A 21,571-nucleotide genomic window follows, 5' to 3' on the forward strand; every position below is an offset into this window, starting at 1 on the left:
GTGGTAAGGGGTAAAGATGTGATGACACTTTATATTGCATATACATGTTTGTATTTTACACACAACACTGCACTTGAAAAAGACAGCCGTAACATAGTTTCTAAAGCATGCTTTCAGTATATATCAATAGTGAACAATGAGGGGAATGCATTCCCCTCTCCTGTTTTGGTTTATGTTAGGTTTCTTCTTGATTAGTGAGCTGAACAGGCCTACTGATGTCAAAAAACAAGTACCAGAATGTCACAGGTGAAAAAGCAGCTTAAATTGTGAACACTAACAGGCAGCAGATAATTGACTATATGTGTGTGCATGCACATTCAAAATTAAACGTCTGAACCCTCATTAATACTGATCAATATCATGATGTCACAGATCGATCCATTTATTCAAAATACATACTAATTCCATATATATATATACACATATATATATACCCTGCATATTAAATACACATGAAAAACTGTACAGAACTTCAAACAACTTAGAAGTTATTTGGTATTAACATTATTAGAAAGTCCTATAAGCATCAAACTAATATTGCAATACCCCTTCATCCTGCATCAAGAATAGGGACAGCTTTAACGAGTTCTTCAGATTGCTATCAGCTCCACATTCAGATAATCCAAACCCATATTTCTTATTAAAAAAAAAGGAAATAGCCTCTCACTAAATGGACATAACAGCTATTAACATCTGGAATATTGAAAATACACTGAATTTCAGCTTACCAGAACTAATGCAATTTTCTCCATCCTTACTGAGCTTCCAGCCTTCGTAACATGAGCACTTGACAGTATTTTTATGCTGTTCACATACTTGACTACACTTAAGATGCTTGGTACAGTAATCCATAATCTCACAAGTTTTGTTGTCTATACTAAGACTGAATCCTGCAGGGCAGGAGCACACAATTCTTCCTCCAGGAACCACAGAACATTGATGGCTACATCCACCATTGTTAAGTGAACATTCATCTGAAATAACATGGAAAAAAAAACCATTAAGGGCTGCAAGGGCTGTCAGTTAAAGTCACCAAGTCAACTAAAACACATAAAAGGCCTCTAAGAAGCACAGACTGAATTTTACATTTGTTAAACAGCTTTCTATATTTATTTTTAAAATTATCTAATTTGTAAGTATTCAGCATGGTAGCTTTACTACAACCTTTGAAGATTTTAGCAGGGCAGATGTGCAATGTATGTACATTTTCGGACTTTCATGCATACTGTTTCATTCATTGAAGAATGTCTATACAGAGTCAGTCCAAAGACCATTACAGCTCAACCATCTTCAAAGGTAACCAAAAGCTGAGGCACAGAGAAATAACCATACTTTCCCAAATACTTCCTTTGCCTCCAGCCACTTGAGCTTTCAGGGAGAAGGCTCCAACTCTTAGTCCTATGTATCTATATCACAAGCAACTTATCAAAGAAACATGTACAAATAAAAGTAAAAATCAGGATTTCTTTCTCCTCCTTTTCCAATAAGAGCTACTAGAGAACACTATTTCTGCATTCTCTGTGTCAGTGCTCTCACATCATATTCTGTAGGTAACTGATGATTTGCAAAGCTCTGCTAAATGAATTGAAGGTGATTTGTGAAACCATTAAAGCATCTGAATTAAAAGCATGATAATTGTGTCTGAGAAATTCTGCGACCTCTGGACCAAAAAAGCACTGAACTACTCCTTACCATATAGTACTACTGATATCCACGGAATCAACGGGAGGGCCAGACTGGTGCATTATTGCACTGGTAAATAAGCTTAACTTTTTTTTTTTTTTTTTTTTTAAATCTATGTGTGTCTTTTAGTTATTTTGTTCAATTCTAGCAAGTGTCTGAAAGTCTTGCTCATTTGTGATAAGATGTATAAAACACAAGAGTTTTCTACAGAAGAATTATTTCCTTCCCACTTAAAAATAAAAATAAAAAAAGCACCCTTCAGCCCTTCTTCTAACGGTCCTTTGTTCAGATTTCAAGTTTGGTTTTTTAGGGCTTTTTTATCATGACAAAAAAGAATCAAGCTCCTAGTGTGTCTGACATGCAAATGCGCTGCCCAACATCCCATTTTTGTCCTTCAGTTTATACCTAGGTCTGTTTTAAAACTAAATAATTAACAACTGCTGAAATACCTGTTGACTAATAACACACCATCTGAAAGTTGCAACAACTGTTAAAAACCAAGCTTGGCCCTATACGGTATCCAGTATACAGTGATAAAATTTCAGTAACATTAACATGAGAACTATTTTTTCAACAGGAAGTGTTGTGACAGACAATATCAATAATAATCAGGAAAATGTGTCTAAAAGAAGTACCACAAAGATCGCCTTCATCAGATCCATCAGGACAATCTCTTCTCCCATTGCAGAGCTTCTCAGGCTGTAGGCAGATGGAGGTATCATTAGCACAAGGGTATTTTGGTGGTCCACACATATAGCCCTCGCAATTATCCTCATCAGACTGATCCTCACAATCAATATCGCCATCACATAGCCACGCTTTGCTAATGCATCTCCCTTGGAGAAAAGAGACAATAAACACAGGAAATCAGACTGGAAGCAAACTTTAGAAAAAACCTTCAGTAACATTACACAGATACATGTTTTTTTTATTATGCTTTTCTTCTAATAGTACTTTCCTCTTAGAAGAGCAAAAAGAAACCAACTTGTACTTATGCTCCAAAGCATCAGCCACATCAATGTTGACAGTCTCATTTTCCAAACAACATTAATCCTAATTATTTCTATGCTGAACAGAACTGCATACAGGCAGGATACATCCTCATAATCTGTTAAATATACAAAATTATACTATTTTTTTTTTAATTTCTGCTTTTTTTTCATCTCTCTCCCTTTATCTTCTAATCCAACAGCCTTCCATAGGAGCAATGTTTCAATATATGACTTTCTATTAGCATGGGTTTGAGAAACAAAAATCTTTCTAGGAAGTATATACAATACAGTCCCAGATTATGTCAGACAGATGATCAGCTTTTAGACAAAATAACTACAAGAGGTGAAATTTCTTACGTGACTTCAGTTTTATCAAACCAGGGTTCAGATCATTTACTTCACTCCTCAAATGGGGAAAAAAAAAAAAAAAAAAAAAAAATCACTTTTGTGCTGTCCATCAATGTTTAGAGACAGTCTCTTGATTGAGAAAGTGGGGTTGATCTTTAAAAAGCACAGGGGTACTAAATTAGACTCACCCAAGCCAGGGATTTTAATAGGTGAAAAATAGCTGAGATTGTGAATGTTACCACTTACAGGTGTGCGTGTGTGTGTACTCCTGTCCCAAACTATTTTTCAACTCTTTAGCATAAACTTGTTACTTGGTAGCTACAAGCAGTAGGGGTTAGTTGTAAATTTTGATAACACCTGGACTGAACAGAAGCAGCATGTACTTTATTCTCCAATTACTAAAGAGACAACAGGCAGAACCATGGGTTAGGAGGCTGATCTTGCACTGTGCTTCTGCCTATAAACTATTTAGGCGGAGAAAAACAGGCTGGAATGGTGAAGACCCTGGAAATGTCTGGATCCATTGACAGCAATGCTGGTGGATGCCCAGGGACTGACTGGTGATGCCCGAGACTGGCAACTGCAAACAGTTGCACAGCATGAACTGGCATGACTTTCTGCCCACCCTTCCCAGTTTAGCAGTAATCTTCCCAATAGGAAATTGAGACTGTTTGTGATTTTGCAAGGGAAGCAAGCGAGTAAGTGTGTGCAATAATCAGCTATGGTAAAATTCTAATACTGTTGGTTCTTTAATACACCTCAGTGCCAAATCTGCTACAGGCTGTCTTTTACTCTGTATCGACCATGACACAGTTCAATACAAAACCACCTCAAAAGAGATTCTGTACTGCTGTCCATACAATGTAGCAACTGTCCCTAACTGTAACTCTGTCTGCCATACTATAGTAGCAGATTTCCATTTCCTTTAAAGGAAATATTTGCTTAAGATTAGCATAACGCTTTTCCTTTGATATTTTTGTCTTCTTTTAATGGGAAGGGTGCTGACATCCTCACAGAATGACAATGGGATAAAATACAGTGAAACAAGACCAATGAAAAAACCATGCTTCTGCAGCACTCACAAGGCAAATGTGAGACTTTTTTCACTTTTGGTGAAGAAAAGCAGGAAGTGAAACTTCAGGATCATAGTACAGTGAGTGTGGTTTCAAACGACAGAACATAATTTTACCAGTGCAAAATCACCTGGAAAACTTAAACAGGGAGTTGTGTCAATTAGAATGAAAAGCTTTCATCATTTTCTATAGTGGTCAAAGTCCCAAATATCATACACTGAAAAGACAGAATTGCACAGACACAAGGAAACAAAGTTGTATGCATGATATGTATGCAGTTTATCATTTACATGCAATCACAAGTGTTTCAAAAAAGCATCCATATTTTTTATTATCTTGAAATGATCCTTGATTTTATGTATTATTATAACACAGCAGTAGAATTAAAGCTAATGGAAAATACCAATGTCAAGCAAACTAACCAGATCCCAAAGTAAATTGACGTTGCTTCCAGTACAGCTCCTAATCTGTTTTTTAAACTTTTATACATACAAATGTTTACAGAGCAAATCAGTTTTCCTGCCCTTCTTTTACCTTAATGAAGATATGTTTTATAATAAAAGATTAATCTTCCACTATGATAGCTATGACATGTTCTTAAGTAGAATATACTTTCAAGGAATTAATCTTTGCCAAAATATTAAAGAGATGGACTCAATGAAGTATTATGATTGTCTTGAAATCATTACTTAAAATTCACTGAAGTATTTTTGCTTTATTGCCCCTTATTGAAACTCATATTTTTGGTTTCCAGGAACCTTTTTAGTAAAATTCCATCATAAATTACTTGCCTCAATGGATTTATCTGTTCTTTTCCATAGCTCTTTTATGTAACACAGAAGAAATACGTGTAAAGTAGTGAATCAGAAGTTCTGAAGCAACAAGTATGTGGGAAAGACTGATCCAAATGCTTCTCCAACATTTTTTATTTCCTACAAATATTAGCAAGTACAACAGAATTAACTTTTTCATACTGTTCAGTCTTTGTTGGGATACCGAGCCAAGGAAGTTTTTCGACCAATTGTATATTCAACTGTAGGAAAACTACTTTGATGGAGCATTAATTGCATTCAGTTTCCTCTTACAGTTAATTCTTACTGTCTAAAGCTGTAATGCCTTCCTAACCTATAGAATGGACTCAATCTCATTCCCCTCAAAATGAAAAACTGTTCTAATCTGACACATTTAATAAAATGTTGTGATGGTCAATGATCTTGCTTAACCTGCAGAACACACCTGAGACGTAGACTGAACTACATTGTTTCAAGAACATGGTAATTTCTGGTATTTAAAAGCTTTTAGTAGAAAGCAGATGTTTAGAAACATCTCCTGGATGAGACAAAAGAAAAAATTTCAGGGCCTAAAGAAGACAGCCTGCTACCACAGAAAACGATGATACCATGAACTGAGGATAAAAACAGTGTTGGAACAACATATGTCATTTTCTAGTTTACTTGCTGTGGTGATTTCTTTTTATTTAAACTTTCAATGTCAACTGAAACCACCCCTCCAGTCAGAAATTTCACCATTCTGAACCATCATTATGTTCAAAAAGCTTATAAAAGTAGCTGTACAAGATGTGCAGCTCTAAAGATCTGAAAGTGAGAGAGGAGACAGAGCAGGCAGAGAATAAGCAGAAGCAACACTGCTAAACGCACCTCATGACTGATAACCTTTCCACCCAGCCTTTGAACTCCTGCATGCATCCCATTCCTATGTTCTTACTAAATCTCCTCTTTCAAAACTCCTCTCATGCCATCTCTCTCCACAGTAACCCTTTCCTCACCAGCCCTCACAGAACCTGTAGGGCAGCCCTACCAATTTCCTCCTCATCTTCATTCTCAAAAACCCCTTCTTTCCAGCCTTCCTCTGTCAACTTCTCTCCATTCTTCTCTACTTGTCACATACTTGCATCTTGACTCTTACACTCCCCATCCAGACAGTATTATTGCTCTCCTCTTCCAGTATCATTGTGATGATCACCCCTTGACTTTATTTCCTCTCTATGTACATTCCTTACACTCCAAAGAAATCCTACTTCTTCCCTCATCTTTTTTCCCCCTCTAGTATATCATTAACATATAAGAAACAAGAAGTATAAAATAGTAGCCCACAGGGTAGCATTAACAATGGTAAGATACAAAATTAACTGCTTCTTGAAAGAAATACAAAAAGCAGTAAGTATGATAAATAAACATTACAGTTCAGATCTACTGCTTACTAAACTGAAGTATTCATGGCTCTTTTACATTTGTCTTCACAGAAGTACTTGATTATGATCATTAGAGTAATTAGATGAATTTTTAAGTGAGATTGCACAGATTCTGCTCTTGGTCCAGTACTACCAACTGCAAAGTAGGGAGATGGAATAAAAAGGACAGATTTATGTAGTACATAAAACTGAGTTGAAGTACATGCCTGTAATAATTTTTGGAGGACAGAATCAGAATTTAAAATAGGAAGTTGGATCTTAATCTAATCTAATTTAGTCTAGTCTGATTTAAAAGAAGCCTAATCTAATTTAAAAGCAGAACATAACTGGCTAGAAACAGCCCAACAGTAGTCACTCTCAATCAGGTAGGTATTGCATCCCATATTCTACTGCTGCGCAAACTCTAGTATATTTTTCATCCCACATCACCGCAAACAACCGTGTGATGTTCTTGAAAAAATTGGAAACGTCATTCTGATATCTGTTAACTCAAGTGCCCTGCAGCATTATGGCTGACTTTGGATACCGCAGCTCAAGAACTGCACAGGTTGGACAGTTCCAGTGAGACCAACAAAAATATTAAAGGTTTAAAAATATAAAATAAAAATAGAAGACATGCAAGGGGAAAAAAAAAAGGTATTTGTTTATTCAATGAAAAATGTGGTTAAGGAGACATGCGACAGAAGTCTTTCAATATTCAAAAGATTTTTACACTGGTGAAAAGATGACTATCAACTAAGCTTGCAGCAAAGATTCAGATGACTTATTAGGAAAAAATGTTCAACTATTAGAGGCAAATTACTAAAAGGCCATCTATGTAAGTTATGAAATACTCTCTGTTGGATATTCTTAAGTGCATATCAGAAAAGGAGCCGGATATGATAGGTTCTTGAGATCACCATTACTCTAAGCAGAAAAATCACATTTGGCTGAAGGCTGACAAATGCTGTAGTTGTAACATGACACTCACACCTGTGGCATTGTGACAGATTAACAAGAGCCAACAAAAACTACAGTAAGGAGAGACCCTGCAGCTACTACTTACAGCCATAGAACAAAAAAGGGGTAAGCAAAAAAGTGTGCAGTAATATTTCACTATTACTGTTCTCAACAACTGTCATTTCCCTCAAAACCTATCGGCTGTTTAACCTCCCCCCATATACACGTTCCTATCCAGACCCATCATATTCTGTAGTTAGGAAAACAGGTGCCACCACCTAGCAATCTATAAGGGGAGAATTAGACAATTTCTCCTCATTTGAACAATTCCCATAAATGTGGAAGCCAGACAGTATTCTTTCTTTAGAATAATCCACAGAGAAAATGACATTTATTTTGAAACCTGAAAGGATTGTGACAGAAACTGTTTCTCATAAAACCTTTCTTATTCATTTGTCCCACCATATAGAATTAAACTGAAAAGTAGCTAAATAAAAATTTGCTTTTACTGTTTTCTGTTGCAATGCATTACCAACATGCCTCCTCCAGAACAGCAGTTTTGCTCCTTCCACGACTGACAGAAGGAAAATAGTGACAGAAAAAAATTATGGATGAAACTGTCACAAATGATTCCTAAAGTGATGTTTCCGCACAACCAACAAGCATGATTGCATTTGCCCCTAAATCAAAGTCACATACCCTTGAATTTAGCAAACGTTTGATGAAAATATTTTTTTTGCTGTATTTATATGTGGCAGCCAGAGAAGTCACATTTCATCCTTCATCCTGTAAACTGAGATATTGCCCTCCTTACACACGACTGTAAACACAGGTAACTGTATAATGAGGCAGTGTAGCTGGAGACTTTTTCCCCATTTAAGCACTAGGAAAAATACATTATTAGGAAGAAGCGCATTTCCTGTGCCAGGGTTTCTATCAGTTTATTTCAGGAACCAGACCATTCTATTAAAAGTGAATAATCCCTTTTTACTTATTGAAGCTATTTCACTTAACAGCTACTCATTCTATACATCTTTATGGAAACTGTAAGAACACAAAAGGAAATGTTTTGTTCAGATGAAATTCAGTATTCTGTATTTATTTATCTGGACACTTTGATTTCTGTAACTTCAAAATCCAAGTAGCAGCAAACCTCCAAGCACTTCTAAGACATCCTAAAGTAGTTCACATATTAAAAATGAACTCTGTTCACACTGTAGCTTTGAGTAAAGTATCTTACTGTAGCCATACATGTCCACAAATACTTTTGGACAGAGCTCACATAAGTAGACTGCAACATTTATTATGATTAGCTAACACAGGCATTAGAATGGGTTCTCCTTTCTTGTAATAATTACAGTTGCCTAATGGCAACAATATTACTACTTATTATATCTTGAATTAAATTTTGCTCTGCAAGTTATTTTACTCCTACTATTTCATTAAGCTTTGAAAGAAATTTTAAAAAGATTAATACAATGCTGACATATATTAATTTCTTCCTTAACTGGACTGTCCTTAAGAAAATGTTCCGTCTAAGCATTATTTTGCAAAATATCCTCATGTAAAGATAGTCACATTCTTTCTACATTTTTTAATGAAGTATACTTAGCAAAATTTGATTTTAAACATCCTCAAAGAATATATTTTTCTTCCAATATTGCAGTTCAAATTTCCAGTGCTGTAGTTCTAATGCTTTGAAGTCTTCTAGCTAATTACTTTATACCATTTCAATTAACTTACTTCTAGGGCCAAAGATGGAAAATAGAAGAAAATACCTGGACTTTGAAGTACCATTAAATGCTACATTTAAGTATTTTGTTTGATGTACTATCATACAGAACAGTTTCAGCTTTAAGTAATCTCAAAACCCATCCATTTCATATTGTAAATCAGAAAACAGGTTAGGGGAAGTACATTAATATTATTTTCCTGGTATGAGTAGAATAAGTAACATCACCTCAGTAGTATTAAACATTAAAAGCAGTATTCAAACAGTACATACGCGATTAAATCACAGACACACACACACACACCGAGTAAATGAGAGCAAAACGTATCTGCAAGCATATACCTGTACTCTTGCAGGAGAACTTTGTTTTTTCATCACATAGTCGAATAGTTCCATTACAGCCTTTTTCATCACTACCATCTTCACAGTCCTTTTCTCCATCACAGCGCCACAACTCAGGAACACAGTTCCCATCAGGACTGCACTGAAACTCCTTCCCGCTGCATCTTCCAGGAGAAGGAGTTTCTTAGAAAAATAAGAATTATATTGAAGAATTTGCTCACGTGAGTTTTTTCCATGCTAAGCGTACAATGACTTAGAATACCCCTTCCTAACCAAAGCCAGAATCAGAGTCCCCAAGTATTACACTTAAAACTCACTATTCCTTCCTAACTCATCACGCCAACACAAGCTTCTGACAAGCTCTTTCTTATCCTGCTCACTCCCTTCACTCCCCCCTCCACCACAGGCTCAAGATAAATACCAATTTTTTTTTGCACATCTGTCAGACAAGAAAGAATTTGGACATGTATAAGGAGCACCAACGCTGATGAAGTTTTCCAGTGCTTCATAAGTCCTGCCTCTCACACTCAAGCTACGTTCCCTCCTCTTTCTTCATTCTTCTCTTTTTTCCGAGCCAGGTCCATCTCCTAGTTCACAAAACATGAAAGATCACACCTCTGCTCTAACTGACACAAGGCCCAACACCTGCCTGGCTTGTGCTATTACAGCACTGGCAGGCTAGTTGGAGCCTTTCTGAACTCCACAGCAATGAACTTCAGTTCAGTGCAGCTATGGAATCAGTCTTGAACATTTCAAAGCACAGTAACTATGTGATTTTAATTATTCATCACATATTTAATTCTCTAAGTATTTTCTAGATGATGGCCTTCTCAATTTTATCCTTGCCCTCCTTTTCACAAACTATTACCACTGTATTTCTAGTATTTCATAACATACTAACAACATGTATTTTAAAGTAACAATAAACTTAATACATTCCTGTTTGTACCAAAAAGCATTACTTGAATAAATTCCTATAACACTGTCTATAAATATATGGTTCATTTTATTAAAAGTTGCCTTGGTTTTTTTCTAAATAATCTGCATTCTATCATAAATAAAGGAAAGACAAGTTGCTGGAAAGTGTGTGTGATGTAGCAGAGCAGGATACAGAAGATGTATAAACTGACAATAACAGTGTAAAACAGTGCTCCTTCAGCGACAGTGGTGCAAATCCCAAGGTAACATGGTGTTGTACAAAAAGGTAGAGCGGGACTTTAAGCTCTGAGGTGAACGTGAACAGGGGGGAAAGTGAGTAGCTCAGTTCCAGACCAATTATTGTGATACAGATAAATAATAATTTTTGTAAATAATTTTTGTAAATATATAAAAATAAGGTCTTTACATTACTCATGCACAGCATTCTGCTAATTCATCTATTTGTATGAGGTATGCAACTAGATTTAGAATATAAACTCATGAAAAAGGACCGATAAAATCGTGTACAATTACTTTGCTGTGGAAGAATCACCATGAGAAAAATATGAGAGAAAAATTTTCCCTCATTCTTATCTGATCATTCTTTATCCTTTGCTACAAGCATCCTCCCCTTCTCTCCCTGCCCAAATAAATACAGTGTATAGCATTTAAATGGGATCGTAGTTTGTTAAAACATTTTTATGCTTCAATAACACTACTGAAAAAAAAAAAACCAAAAAAACCCCAAACCACAAAAACTTGGATCACACAAAAATGAGAGGGTTACTGCATAAAAACTCCAGAAAATGTAAACGGTAACTTAAGAAATGCTGCTTACTGTCTCTTTATCTAGGCAGCATGCATCTCTGTAATAGGACAAACATCACATTTAGCATAATTCAGTAAAGTAAAACTACAAAACTTATCTCAGTATAATACCCATTCTGTTTTCAAATGCATTCTTCTTCTATGATACACTTCTGTATTATCATATTACTCTTGACATATTTTCCATTCCAACCTTTACCAAGGTTAAAAGCATTTTCTCTTTTTCTATCGACTGAAGATGACTCCTCTGTATATATAAATAAAGTATTCTCTGTGTTCCTAAGTATTAAAATGTGGGAAGACAAAAAAAAAAGCTAACCTTCCTTGCTGCAGTTTGTTTTGGTTTCATCACTGAAATCTCCACAGTCATTGTCACCATCACACGCCCAATGACTTGGGATACATCTACCATTATAACATCTGAATTGATCAGCAGAACACGAGTGAATACAGCCTAGTTCATCACTTCCATCACCGCAGTCATCATCTGCAAATATTAATTTTTAAAAATTATTTTAAAAGATAAAAAATCTGAATAAAAGATGTGAGGAGAAAAAGATATTTCCAAAAAGGCAAGAGAAAAATAATGTACAGTAAATAAAATTGTATGTTTACTGCCCACAGGCATATGGTAAATTATTTCTAATGCAAGTAATTCCTTAAGTCTAGTTTACCAACAGCACTTGACTCTGTCATTTTGGATAGTCTAACCCCTTACACTTATTCACAGTTATTCAATCACAGACACCAGCAAGCATGAGAAGGCTATAGATTTTAATTTCTTTAGTCGTGTGTAACGCCTGTAACACAGGCTTCCAAACACACTGGTTTTACTTTATTCTCAGTGATTCGTTAACTTAGTTAAGCACACGCACAAAGAGCTTCATATAAACCAAAATGAAAACCTGATGTCAGAATTTCTTTTCAACAGTATTACAAATGAGGTTTCCATGTCATTGCAACAGTGCAAGGTGGAGAAAGACGGCAGCACATAAATAAGGGTGGAAAGTAGTTTCTCATTACTCTAAAGTTGTAGTCATTAAAACATTCTTAAAGCAATTCCCATAATTTGATCGTGATTATCAAAGGAGGGAAAAGATAAATATGTTAGGTAAACACTAAAGGGTCTCCTTGCACAGAATTTCAGTAAGCACACTGTGATAATTTGGGGAATCTGTCCATTTACAGCTATGAATTCCTGTGAGTGTCATAAAATTATAGTAATATCAAATGCTATGGTGGATGAAGAACCAATCCAATGTTATTAGAACTGGCATGACATCACTCCCACATCACAAGCTCTGAGAGAAGATTCATTTGAACAGCTGTCATTCAAATATGTACTCATTCAGACAAAAGAAATAACTATATTGTAAAGTCTTCCTAGCCTTCCCTCTTGAGGGATGCTATTTATTAAATTGAACTTGCCCACGAACGACAAAAAATCAGATATTTTGGTCACTGGAACTATTTTGTTTTCTAGAAGTAGGAAATACTTTCACAAGTGATAGCTTAGCTTTTTTTTTTAATAATGAAAGTTTACATCACACTTCATTCTACAGAATATACTATTTGTAACTATTACCATATGCACTGCATCATTCCTTACATGAAGCTTCAATATTGCTGCTTTCTAGGTCAGGTGAGTAATTTAAAAAGACTGTATTTATTCTCTGACCACTTACAAGCCAAACTGGCAGTATCAGTCTCAGAAGAAAGGAGTGAGTATCAAAGCAATATTTATGTAATATCTACCATATTAATTTCAGATATGGAACACTTGATACTTGCCTGAATCACAGAGCCATTTGCTGCTAATACATCTTCCATTTTTGCATATAAATTGAGTTAGTGGCTCACACGTTGGGAATTCTGTGAAAGTGTTCAATAAGAAATAAAAAAACCTGTTTAATGTATATCCTCTTTAGTAATATTCTTCCACCTTCCTATGAGCATAAATTACAGAAGTGTATCGTATCAAACATTTGCATCTGCCAGGTAATTAATCTGGAGAAGAAAAAAAAGGTGACACACCAGAAAGAGAGGATAAAAAGGCTTTTAACTATAATATTAGTCCTTCCTCAACATGGACCACTGAAATGCATTATTCTGTATCTTATAACATGGTCCTATATTCCCATCAGACCACGGTTGTCTTTGCTACTAAGCATGCTAATATTTATGACTAATTATAGCTTGATGACTGATACAAACCATATTTTCAATGTGTTTATTTATATAAAAAAGTTCTCCAATTGCAAAAGCACTGCCAGTAAAAGACAGGAAATGAAGACTATAAAATGAGGAGGTTAAGTACCAAGCAAAAGAACAGTCAAGAAATTAAGTTACTGTACGCTGACATAATAAAAATCCAAAATTAAAATGTCAGTATTTACAATCATTTCCTTCAAGCATTCCAGTAAAAGTAGTAGAAACCTGAGACAATATCATTCACAGAGACTCATCTATGTTACACACAGAGATTTGTTGTTATAATTGTCTAATATGCTTTTGCATAGAACAACTTGATTTTTTTCAGACTTGTTTTTCTTCTGAAACCAATGACATAGCTAGGTATGTGCATTCATACCATTAATATGTTAAACAGTGCTTGTACCCATTCAGTTTGCAAAATACAAGATCTACTTTACAAAACCTGGCAAATCGTAGGAAACAATCTCAAAGTCTACCTTGATTCAAAAGGAAGAAGGAGGAGCCTAAATTCTCTATACAGACCATCAAGAGAGACACCTCTCAGTAACTGATACCTAATGCAAACCAAAGATGACAAACATGAACAATTTGCCCGAACTGCTACTTCGAGGCAAGTTTTTCATTCACTGAAAGATTTCAGGTTGGAAGTTCCCACACAGTACATCCTAAATGCAACAGAAAGAAATGTCCAAAATGGTGCATATAGTTCTGTCAGGCACACCAGAACAGCCCAAGATTAGAACAAATCTCCAAGTGTATTCCTCATAGGTTGCTCTAGCTACATTGGGTTGGTCTAGTGTTGTTACAACTGAGACAACAAAGCTAAACTTCACAAAGATTTTGAGAATTAGGCTGTGTAATTAGTACTGAAGAGTTTTTCTAAACTTGTAAAACATGCTACAAACGTAAAATTTCCTTAGGACAAGAACAGAAATGGTCATTGAAGTCAACGAATTTCTGACCTGGGTTTGCTGCCTCTTGCCATCTTTGGTGCAGAAAATGTTTTAAAGTTAATTAAAAAGTTTGTGGTTTGGGTCTTTTTGGTTTGGTTTTTTTTGTTTGGTTTTTTGTTTTTACAGAAGCTGAGGGGAAGTTTTGGCTTAAAAAAAGTCATGCATGAACATGAAGCACCAAACCAGCCGCATAAAATAGTAAAATTTAGAGATCACCAAGAACATCATACGACTGAAGTGATTATTCTGCTTCAACACAGAAGCTGTTTTTCTTGGGGGAACACATTACAGTGACAACAAAAATCTGTTCCAAGACAAATAACGGAGATGTGCAACTATGATGGTACTTAGCTACAATATATGCCTTATGTGCTTCAAGCAAAGCTGAAAGCAATTTTTAATTTCGCTTTTTAGCTGTTCAATAATTTTTCCACAAATTTAACTCATATATTAAATGTAGTTTTCTCCTTTTCCATACATGAATACCTTCATGACTTTATTTTACGTTCATCTGTCTACCCAAGACCTGTATAAAGAGACGGAAACTAATTAAAATGAATTGTGATTATCCTCACCACCACCACCATCCCCCATCTCATGATTCTCAGCCCATCACAGTCTTTCCAAGGATGTTTAGCAGTATCTCGAGTGTTTGCTTCTCAGCCCCAGCCTCCACCATCATCCACAGCTCCCTCTCACATCCTAGAGGACAGGCACAATACTTCCACTCATTGTCTCTGACAATGACCACAAGTCTTGTTTCCTTTAGGAGAGCAGCAGAAAAATAAGGAAGGTCTCTTTTCAAATTTTCTTCAGGAATGTCATGCTTCTTAGTAAATCTGGTTCTATCTTTAGAAAAAATGTATGCATTATGATATTGGCATCATCTTTCCAGTCCTGCTCACCCTAGCTATATACCAATATAAGTATGTGTAAGTTCTTGAATCAATAGGAGCCAAAAGTTATTCATAGCTGAAGACTGGTGTATTTAAAAATCAATTATATGAAATGGTAACAAAAAGCAAACCATGATTTTACCTTTAATATAAAAACTTGTGAACACAAGAAGAATTTTAAACTGTTTCATAGAAGAAAACATATAACACTAAATAGAATAGCTAAATAAATGCCATTAGCATGCCCATTAGCCATCAAATTATAAGGCAGAAGAAAAAATTAAATACTTGACACGTCTGCACAACCACAGTGCTTGAGGATAAAGAAACAAGATTCTAAAACGTGAAGCATATGTAAAGTTTGGCCAAACTGAAGAACAGCAGGTGAAATAAATGGTGATTAAATGATCTAAAGAAATATTCCAGATCAGCTGACAGGATACCAAACAAAACATATGGGAAGAAATTACAAAGATGACATTAACTTCTGTGTATTGATAATGTGTCTGAGAACACAAGCTACAGCTAGTCAGATAAACTATGATAGTACCAAGTGCCATGCTCTACCATTACATAGAATATTAGAATTCTAGAGATTGCAAAATACAAGTCCACTGGGATCACCTATTCTACCTCTGTACACAACAGAACTTACTTGCTTTGAAGCATGGCTTTGAAGCATTAGAAGTCCACCTTAATAATATTCTCATTTTTACTCACATAATGATTTTATTTTGATTTAGATTTTATCAAATATGTCATCTGTTTCAAAGTAACTGATCAGATATCATTTACTGTCTATATAAAATTAGCTTTCTTTTTTTCTGATTTATATCACTATTAAAAGAAGAGAAAGGAAGACAGTAATAAGAAATAAGGCAAGAGAAAGCAGGTGGATATTCCAGGAAACATAACAACTATTTACATGTAAAAATACTCAAAAATCTTGAATGCCGTTATAGAAGGAGATGCAGAGATTTACACATAGACTTAAAAAGTAAAAATGTAAACTCAACTAATGAGTATTAGCTGGTTGCCAGTCATGAATAATTCAAAATTAAACAAACTTAAGGGATTACAGATGAACAGAATTTACTGATTGGATCCTACATGTTGCCTTCCATAGATTCTCTGGTAATAGAGGTCCTGGAGATTTATGTTTATGGAACACAGACCATCATGATGTCAGCCTATGACTTTCATTTATGCATTTAGTTTCTATTTTTTTCTCGCTCTCTACTGCAAGTGCTTCATAGATATTGAGATTTTTGCAGAAAAACTGTTTTCAGTAATGGAACTCTAATAACTCTGCTGAAAAGGTTTACAGCAGCAAGAAGTTTCAAAAAAGAAAAAAAAAATGTTTTATCAACTACATTGTTTTCACAGTTTGATTTTGATTAAGTAACAGTATATTTTTATAACATTGAATTAAATTAGAATATCTGCTATATGTGAGAAAAATACAGGTCTAACTACTAAGCTTCCTAACAAGTACACTTTAGATTTTAATTTTTTTGTGCACAAACTTTCACTTCATGTTTACATGGTTGTTGCTACTAAAATAATCAGTTAGCATACTTTCCTGAAAACTCTTGAAAAGTCATTTCAGAAACATATCCTATTATATTGCAACACACTTATAATTCATATCAGTAAGTCAAATAATATCACTAATATTACCTTGCAAACAGGGAGCACCCTGATACAGTATTTTGCAGACAGCTCAATGACCCTTTTACTCTCAAGGCTCACAGCAAATTACCTGTGACCTGCCAAACAGATGAAGGCAGTCATGCTGACTTACAAAAACCTTAATTGTTTGGAAGCAGCTGATTAGAGAGAGTGCACTGCTCTTTGCAGTATCTCAGTAAAGCAGCAATCAGCAGAGCTGCTGATAATCTCTCGTGATATAACCAAGTGTGGTGGGTTGACCCTGGCTGGATGCCAGGTGCCCACCAAAGCCACTCTATCACTCCCCTCCTTGGCTGGACAGGAGAGAGAAAATATAACAAAAGGCTCATGGGTCGAGATAAGGACAGGGAGAGATCACTCAACCAATTACCATCATGGGCAAAACAGACTTGACTTGGGGAAATTAATTTAATTTATTACCAATAAAATCAGATAATGAGAAATAAAACTAATCTTAAAAAAAAAATCACCTTCCTCCCACCCTCCCTTTCTTCCCAAGCTCAACTTCACTCCTGATTTTCTCTATCTACTCCCCCGCAGCAGCACAGGGGGACGGGGAATGGGGTTACGATCAGTTCATCACATGTTGCCTGTGCTGCTTCATCCTCTTCAGGGGGAGGACTCCTCAACTCTTCCCCTGCTCCAGCTCAGGGTTCCTCCCATGGGAGACAGTCCTTCATGAACTTCTCCAACATGAGTCCTTCCCATGGGCTGCAGTTCTTCACAAACTGCTCCAGTGTGAGTCCCTTCCATGGGCTGCAGTCCTTCAGGAACAGACTGCTCCAGCACAGGCTTCCCACGGGGTCACAGCCTCCTTTGGGCATCCCCCTGCTCCGGCATGGGGTCCTCCCCGGGCTGCAGGTGGAGATCTGTTCCACCGTGGACCTCCCTGTGCTGCAGGGGGACAGCCTGCCTCACCATGGTCTTCCCCACGGGCTGCAGGGGAATCTCTGCTCCGGTGCCTGGAGCACCTCCTAACCCTCCTTCTTCATTGACCTTGGGGTCTTCAGGGTTGTTTCCCTCACATATTCTCACTCCTCTCTTCGGCTGCAGTAGCACAGTTTTCTTTTCCCCTTCTTAAATCTGTTCTCCCAGAGGCACTACCACCAGCACTGATGGGCTCAGCCTGGGCCAGCAGCGGGTCCGTCTTGGAGCCGGCTGGCATTGGCTCTATCATCGGACATAGGGGAAGCTTCTAGCAGCTTCTCACAGAAGCCTTCCCTGTAGCCCCCATGCTACCAAAACCTTGCCACATAAACCCAATACACCAAGAAAGACTAATTTTTTCTGCCAAATACAACATCAAAATAACCTTCTGTTCAAACCTGAAACAGTCTGATTTTACTGACATCTAGAATATGTTGAGGGGGCCCATGTGAAGAGGTATGCGGCTGAGATAAAGATCAGTTTTTGAGGGTGACAGTACTTGATAATGAAAAGTGTTAAGTTGACTGATCTGCATATTTGGTATTGTAGTTAAAAACTCATTAGTAGAAAATGCAGCCTTTTCTTTGGGTTTATTTATTAATCAAATAAATTATATTTGCCATTTCAGGAAGAGTATTATCAGTTCACATAAAACCAAGACGACCCCTCATACTTTTTCTATCCGTCAGTTCACATGAAGAGAGATCCTTAAATGTTTAACTTTTTATAGAATAATTTTACTTTTTTCCCCAAAAGAAAATTTACTTACCACAGGATATCATTTCATCGGTTTCATCTCCACAGTCATCCTCCCTGTCACACAGCCATGATGTCGGAATACAGCGTCCATTCCCACAAGAAAATTGGTCGACCTGACACGTTCTTGCTGTCAAGACAAAACACTCTAAAAATGCAAGGGAAATGGACTAGATCTGTTAGGTCTCTTGGTGCATGTCTGTATGTAGAAGCTGCAAATCTGGAGGGCATTTCCTGGCCTGCTGCACATTTTACCTGATCTGACTAAACACCATTCACCTCCTTTGATTTCAGAGAAAATTGAGGTCATATGCAGGACTCTCTTCTTTCTACCTCTGTTATGTAGAATTCTCAGTGGTTTCTTCAACGTATGAGAACATGAAGTTTCATATATAATTATACAAAACTAGGTGGTAGAAGAGCATTAATGTTCGATAACATTAGTGCTAGAGTCAACGTAAGCAAAAATCAGGGCATAAAAACGTCTTAACTTACAATTGGAATATTAACAAATTTTATTTCATAACATAAACAATGATCTAGTGAAATTCATGTTTACACAGAAAAATAGTAATAAACCACGTGTACGATGTGCCTGGCCTCACCGTTATTAGAATCTTTGCCTTTGCAAATACACAACTGTAATGAACCATTAAAGGAAAAGGAAATGTATGTCTGTCTTCTGAAGAAATAAAGATCACTAAAAGAAATCATGCTATGTAACTACATAAATTACTTTAAAAGCTAATGAACAGTAAAACTTCAATAAAAATCTCATATAAAACTGACATTAATTTTGTTTATTCAAAATGTGAACCCATAACTACAATGCCAGTGATAGTGACACAGATTTTGATTCCAAATTTAAGCCTTTAGAGTTCATCTATATGTGATTCCACACTTTAAAAAAAAATGACTGATATATCAGAAACACCAATAATCAAAAGAATAATTCTTCATTCAGTACTCTCAATTACCATTTTCCTTTTTCTTCATAGAAGTAGCCCAAAATACAATAGAAGAATAGAAGCTTAAAATATTGCAAAGAAGTATATTTTTAAACATGAATAGTGTTTGCCACTGCAGGAACAAAAGGAAAAACAAGAACACAAAATTCAACTCATAGCCAACTGACACAGGATGAAAAATATGGTCTTCAAATCAGACTCTTATCCTACAAGCAAACAGTTGAATATCAAAGGATAGCTAGATGTATTACAATCTGCAATAATACCATAGAGATGATATGGACACTATGGGTCTGCATTTGTGCTAGAGTGCTTTTAGCCAAATTGCACAAGTAACAACCAGAACCAGTTATTATACATATGAAAATTTAAATCAAGGAAAATGAGTTCAGGGAATATTTTAATACACAATGTATGCTGTCTATCACTGCATTTCAGTTTAAAATAGCCATCAGCTTATTGATGCCTGATATTTTGTGTATTAGATATTTAATGATTGTTTAGTATGCTCTAGTGACAAGCACTAAACATCACTTCCATACAAGCAAAGGACAGATTTGGAACTCCATGATTTACTGCAGTGGAATCTGTAAACAATTTTCACCTTGGTACTTCCTTAAAAATCCACTATACAGTTAGTAACTTACAAATGAAAACAATTTCAAGGTACCAAGGGGAAACTGAATAACTAATCATGCTTTTGTCAGCATAAAATAAAATTTATTAGTGACATGGCACTCATCACAGCATGTTAACAAACAAAATTCTAACTGCCTAAAAAGATTTAGCAGGGACAAGTTTGTACCTAAGCAGTGCTTTGACAGTCAACCCATATGGATAGATTAAGTGCTGAATTACTTTGGAAAGCACAGTCAAGCATAAGGATTAAATAAAATATAATCTGCATTCCAGCCTTAGTAGCATCAAAATCTGAATTAATTTAAAATGTCAATAATCAGATTACTAGTAGCAGACTGGTTCAGTTCAGTTCACAGCAGTCTGAACTGTTTATGGAACTGGAGTTAGAGAACTTGTATGCACATCCAAGTAAAATCTTTACCTGCACAGGTTTTATTTGATTCATCTTCATTATTACCACAATCATTAGCTCCATCACAAAGCCACCTCTTGGGAATGCAGCGATTATTTTGGCACTTAAACTGATCATCAGGACAACTATGATTGACTGGGGAGAAAAAAAAGAGTTTTTTTCCTAAGAAAATAATCAGAGAAAAACAGCTGAAAATAATACATTAAATGGTATTCCCTAGTGATGCAGTTAGTATGGTTATCCTGTATATATAATCACCATGATATAAAAATTGTTCACCAAACCAATCAATCAAAAAATATTGCAGTACTTCAATCATAAATTAAACAATACATAGTAAAGATTCTCCTATCATACTAGTGTCAATATGGAGAACCTCTAACTACTAAGTGATAAAAGGCAGCAGCACTTTACAATGTTGCTATTTCCTTAAAGAAAAATGTCCTCGATCACATTTTATCAATGTGATGAGGTTTGCAAACTGAAGTGCATATAAACAAAAAAAACACCAAAGGGAATGGATGCAAGTTGCTAAGTGCACATCCAAAACATTATACCACAATGAGCAGGGATTTTGGACAGGCTAAAAACTGCTTCTAAAATGATGCACATTACTGTCAATGGCCACATATGGATCTGCTGTTTACTTACCATGAAATTGTAAGTATCAAAAAGTGAAATACGCAACACAGTGTAAAACTGACAAAAAAAATCTGCTATTCATGAGTGAACAAGGTATCTCACAAACATGTTTTCGCTAGTTACCAAGTCTCACGGAAAGGATGAAGACTGAATGCACAGGTATTACGTAAATACTATTGGCCTGCTCTTGCAGCTGTAGTAAGTATATATGTTCTGCTTCTTTTATGCTAATAACAAGATCTATTTTTAGCAGATCTTGCTAACCTTGATCTACACAAGAGGAGTAAACTACACAGTTTCAAATGCTGGGTTAAAAATAATCTCAAGCTACTTTCCACCTACTCAGCCATCCACAGTCTCTTTTTTAAAGTTTAACATATATCTGGAAACAAACGGTATTTAAAA

At 35.9% G+C, this 21,571-nt stretch overlaps 1 protein-coding gene across 8 annotated transcripts in view; it reads right to left on the reverse strand.

The window, feature by feature from the left end:
• LRP1B (LDL receptor related protein 1B) overlaps positions 1 to 21,571 on the reverse strand; it is a 759,343-nt gene that overhangs the window by 251,156 nt on the left and 486,616 nt on the right. For all 8 annotated transcript variants that reach the window (XM_030018329.2, XM_030018325.2, XM_030018333.2 and 5 more), the window contains 7 exons: positions 20,534 to 20,659; positions 18,519 to 18,635; positions 12,859 to 12,939; positions 11,387 to 11,554; positions 9,322 to 9,504; positions 2,319 to 2,519; positions 729 to 974 (listed from right to left, as the gene is read on the reverse strand). In XM_030018329.2, the coding sequence (XP_029874189.1) occupies positions 729 to 974; positions 2,319 to 2,519; positions 9,322 to 9,504; positions 11,387 to 11,554; positions 12,859 to 12,939; positions 18,519 to 18,635; positions 20,534 to 20,659 (1,122 nt within the window). The remainder of the gene's footprint in view (positions 1 to 728; positions 975 to 2,318; positions 2,520 to 9,321; positions 9,505 to 11,386; positions 11,555 to 12,858; positions 12,940 to 18,518; positions 18,636 to 20,533; positions 20,660 to 21,571) is intronic.

This window comes from Aquila chrysaetos, chromosome 6, assembly GCF_900496995.4.
Source record: "Aquila chrysaetos chrysaetos chromosome 6, bAquChr1.4, whole genome shotgun sequence".
NCBI classification, from domain to species: Eukaryota; Metazoa; Chordata; class Aves; order Accipitriformes; family Accipitridae; genus Aquila; species Aquila chrysaetos.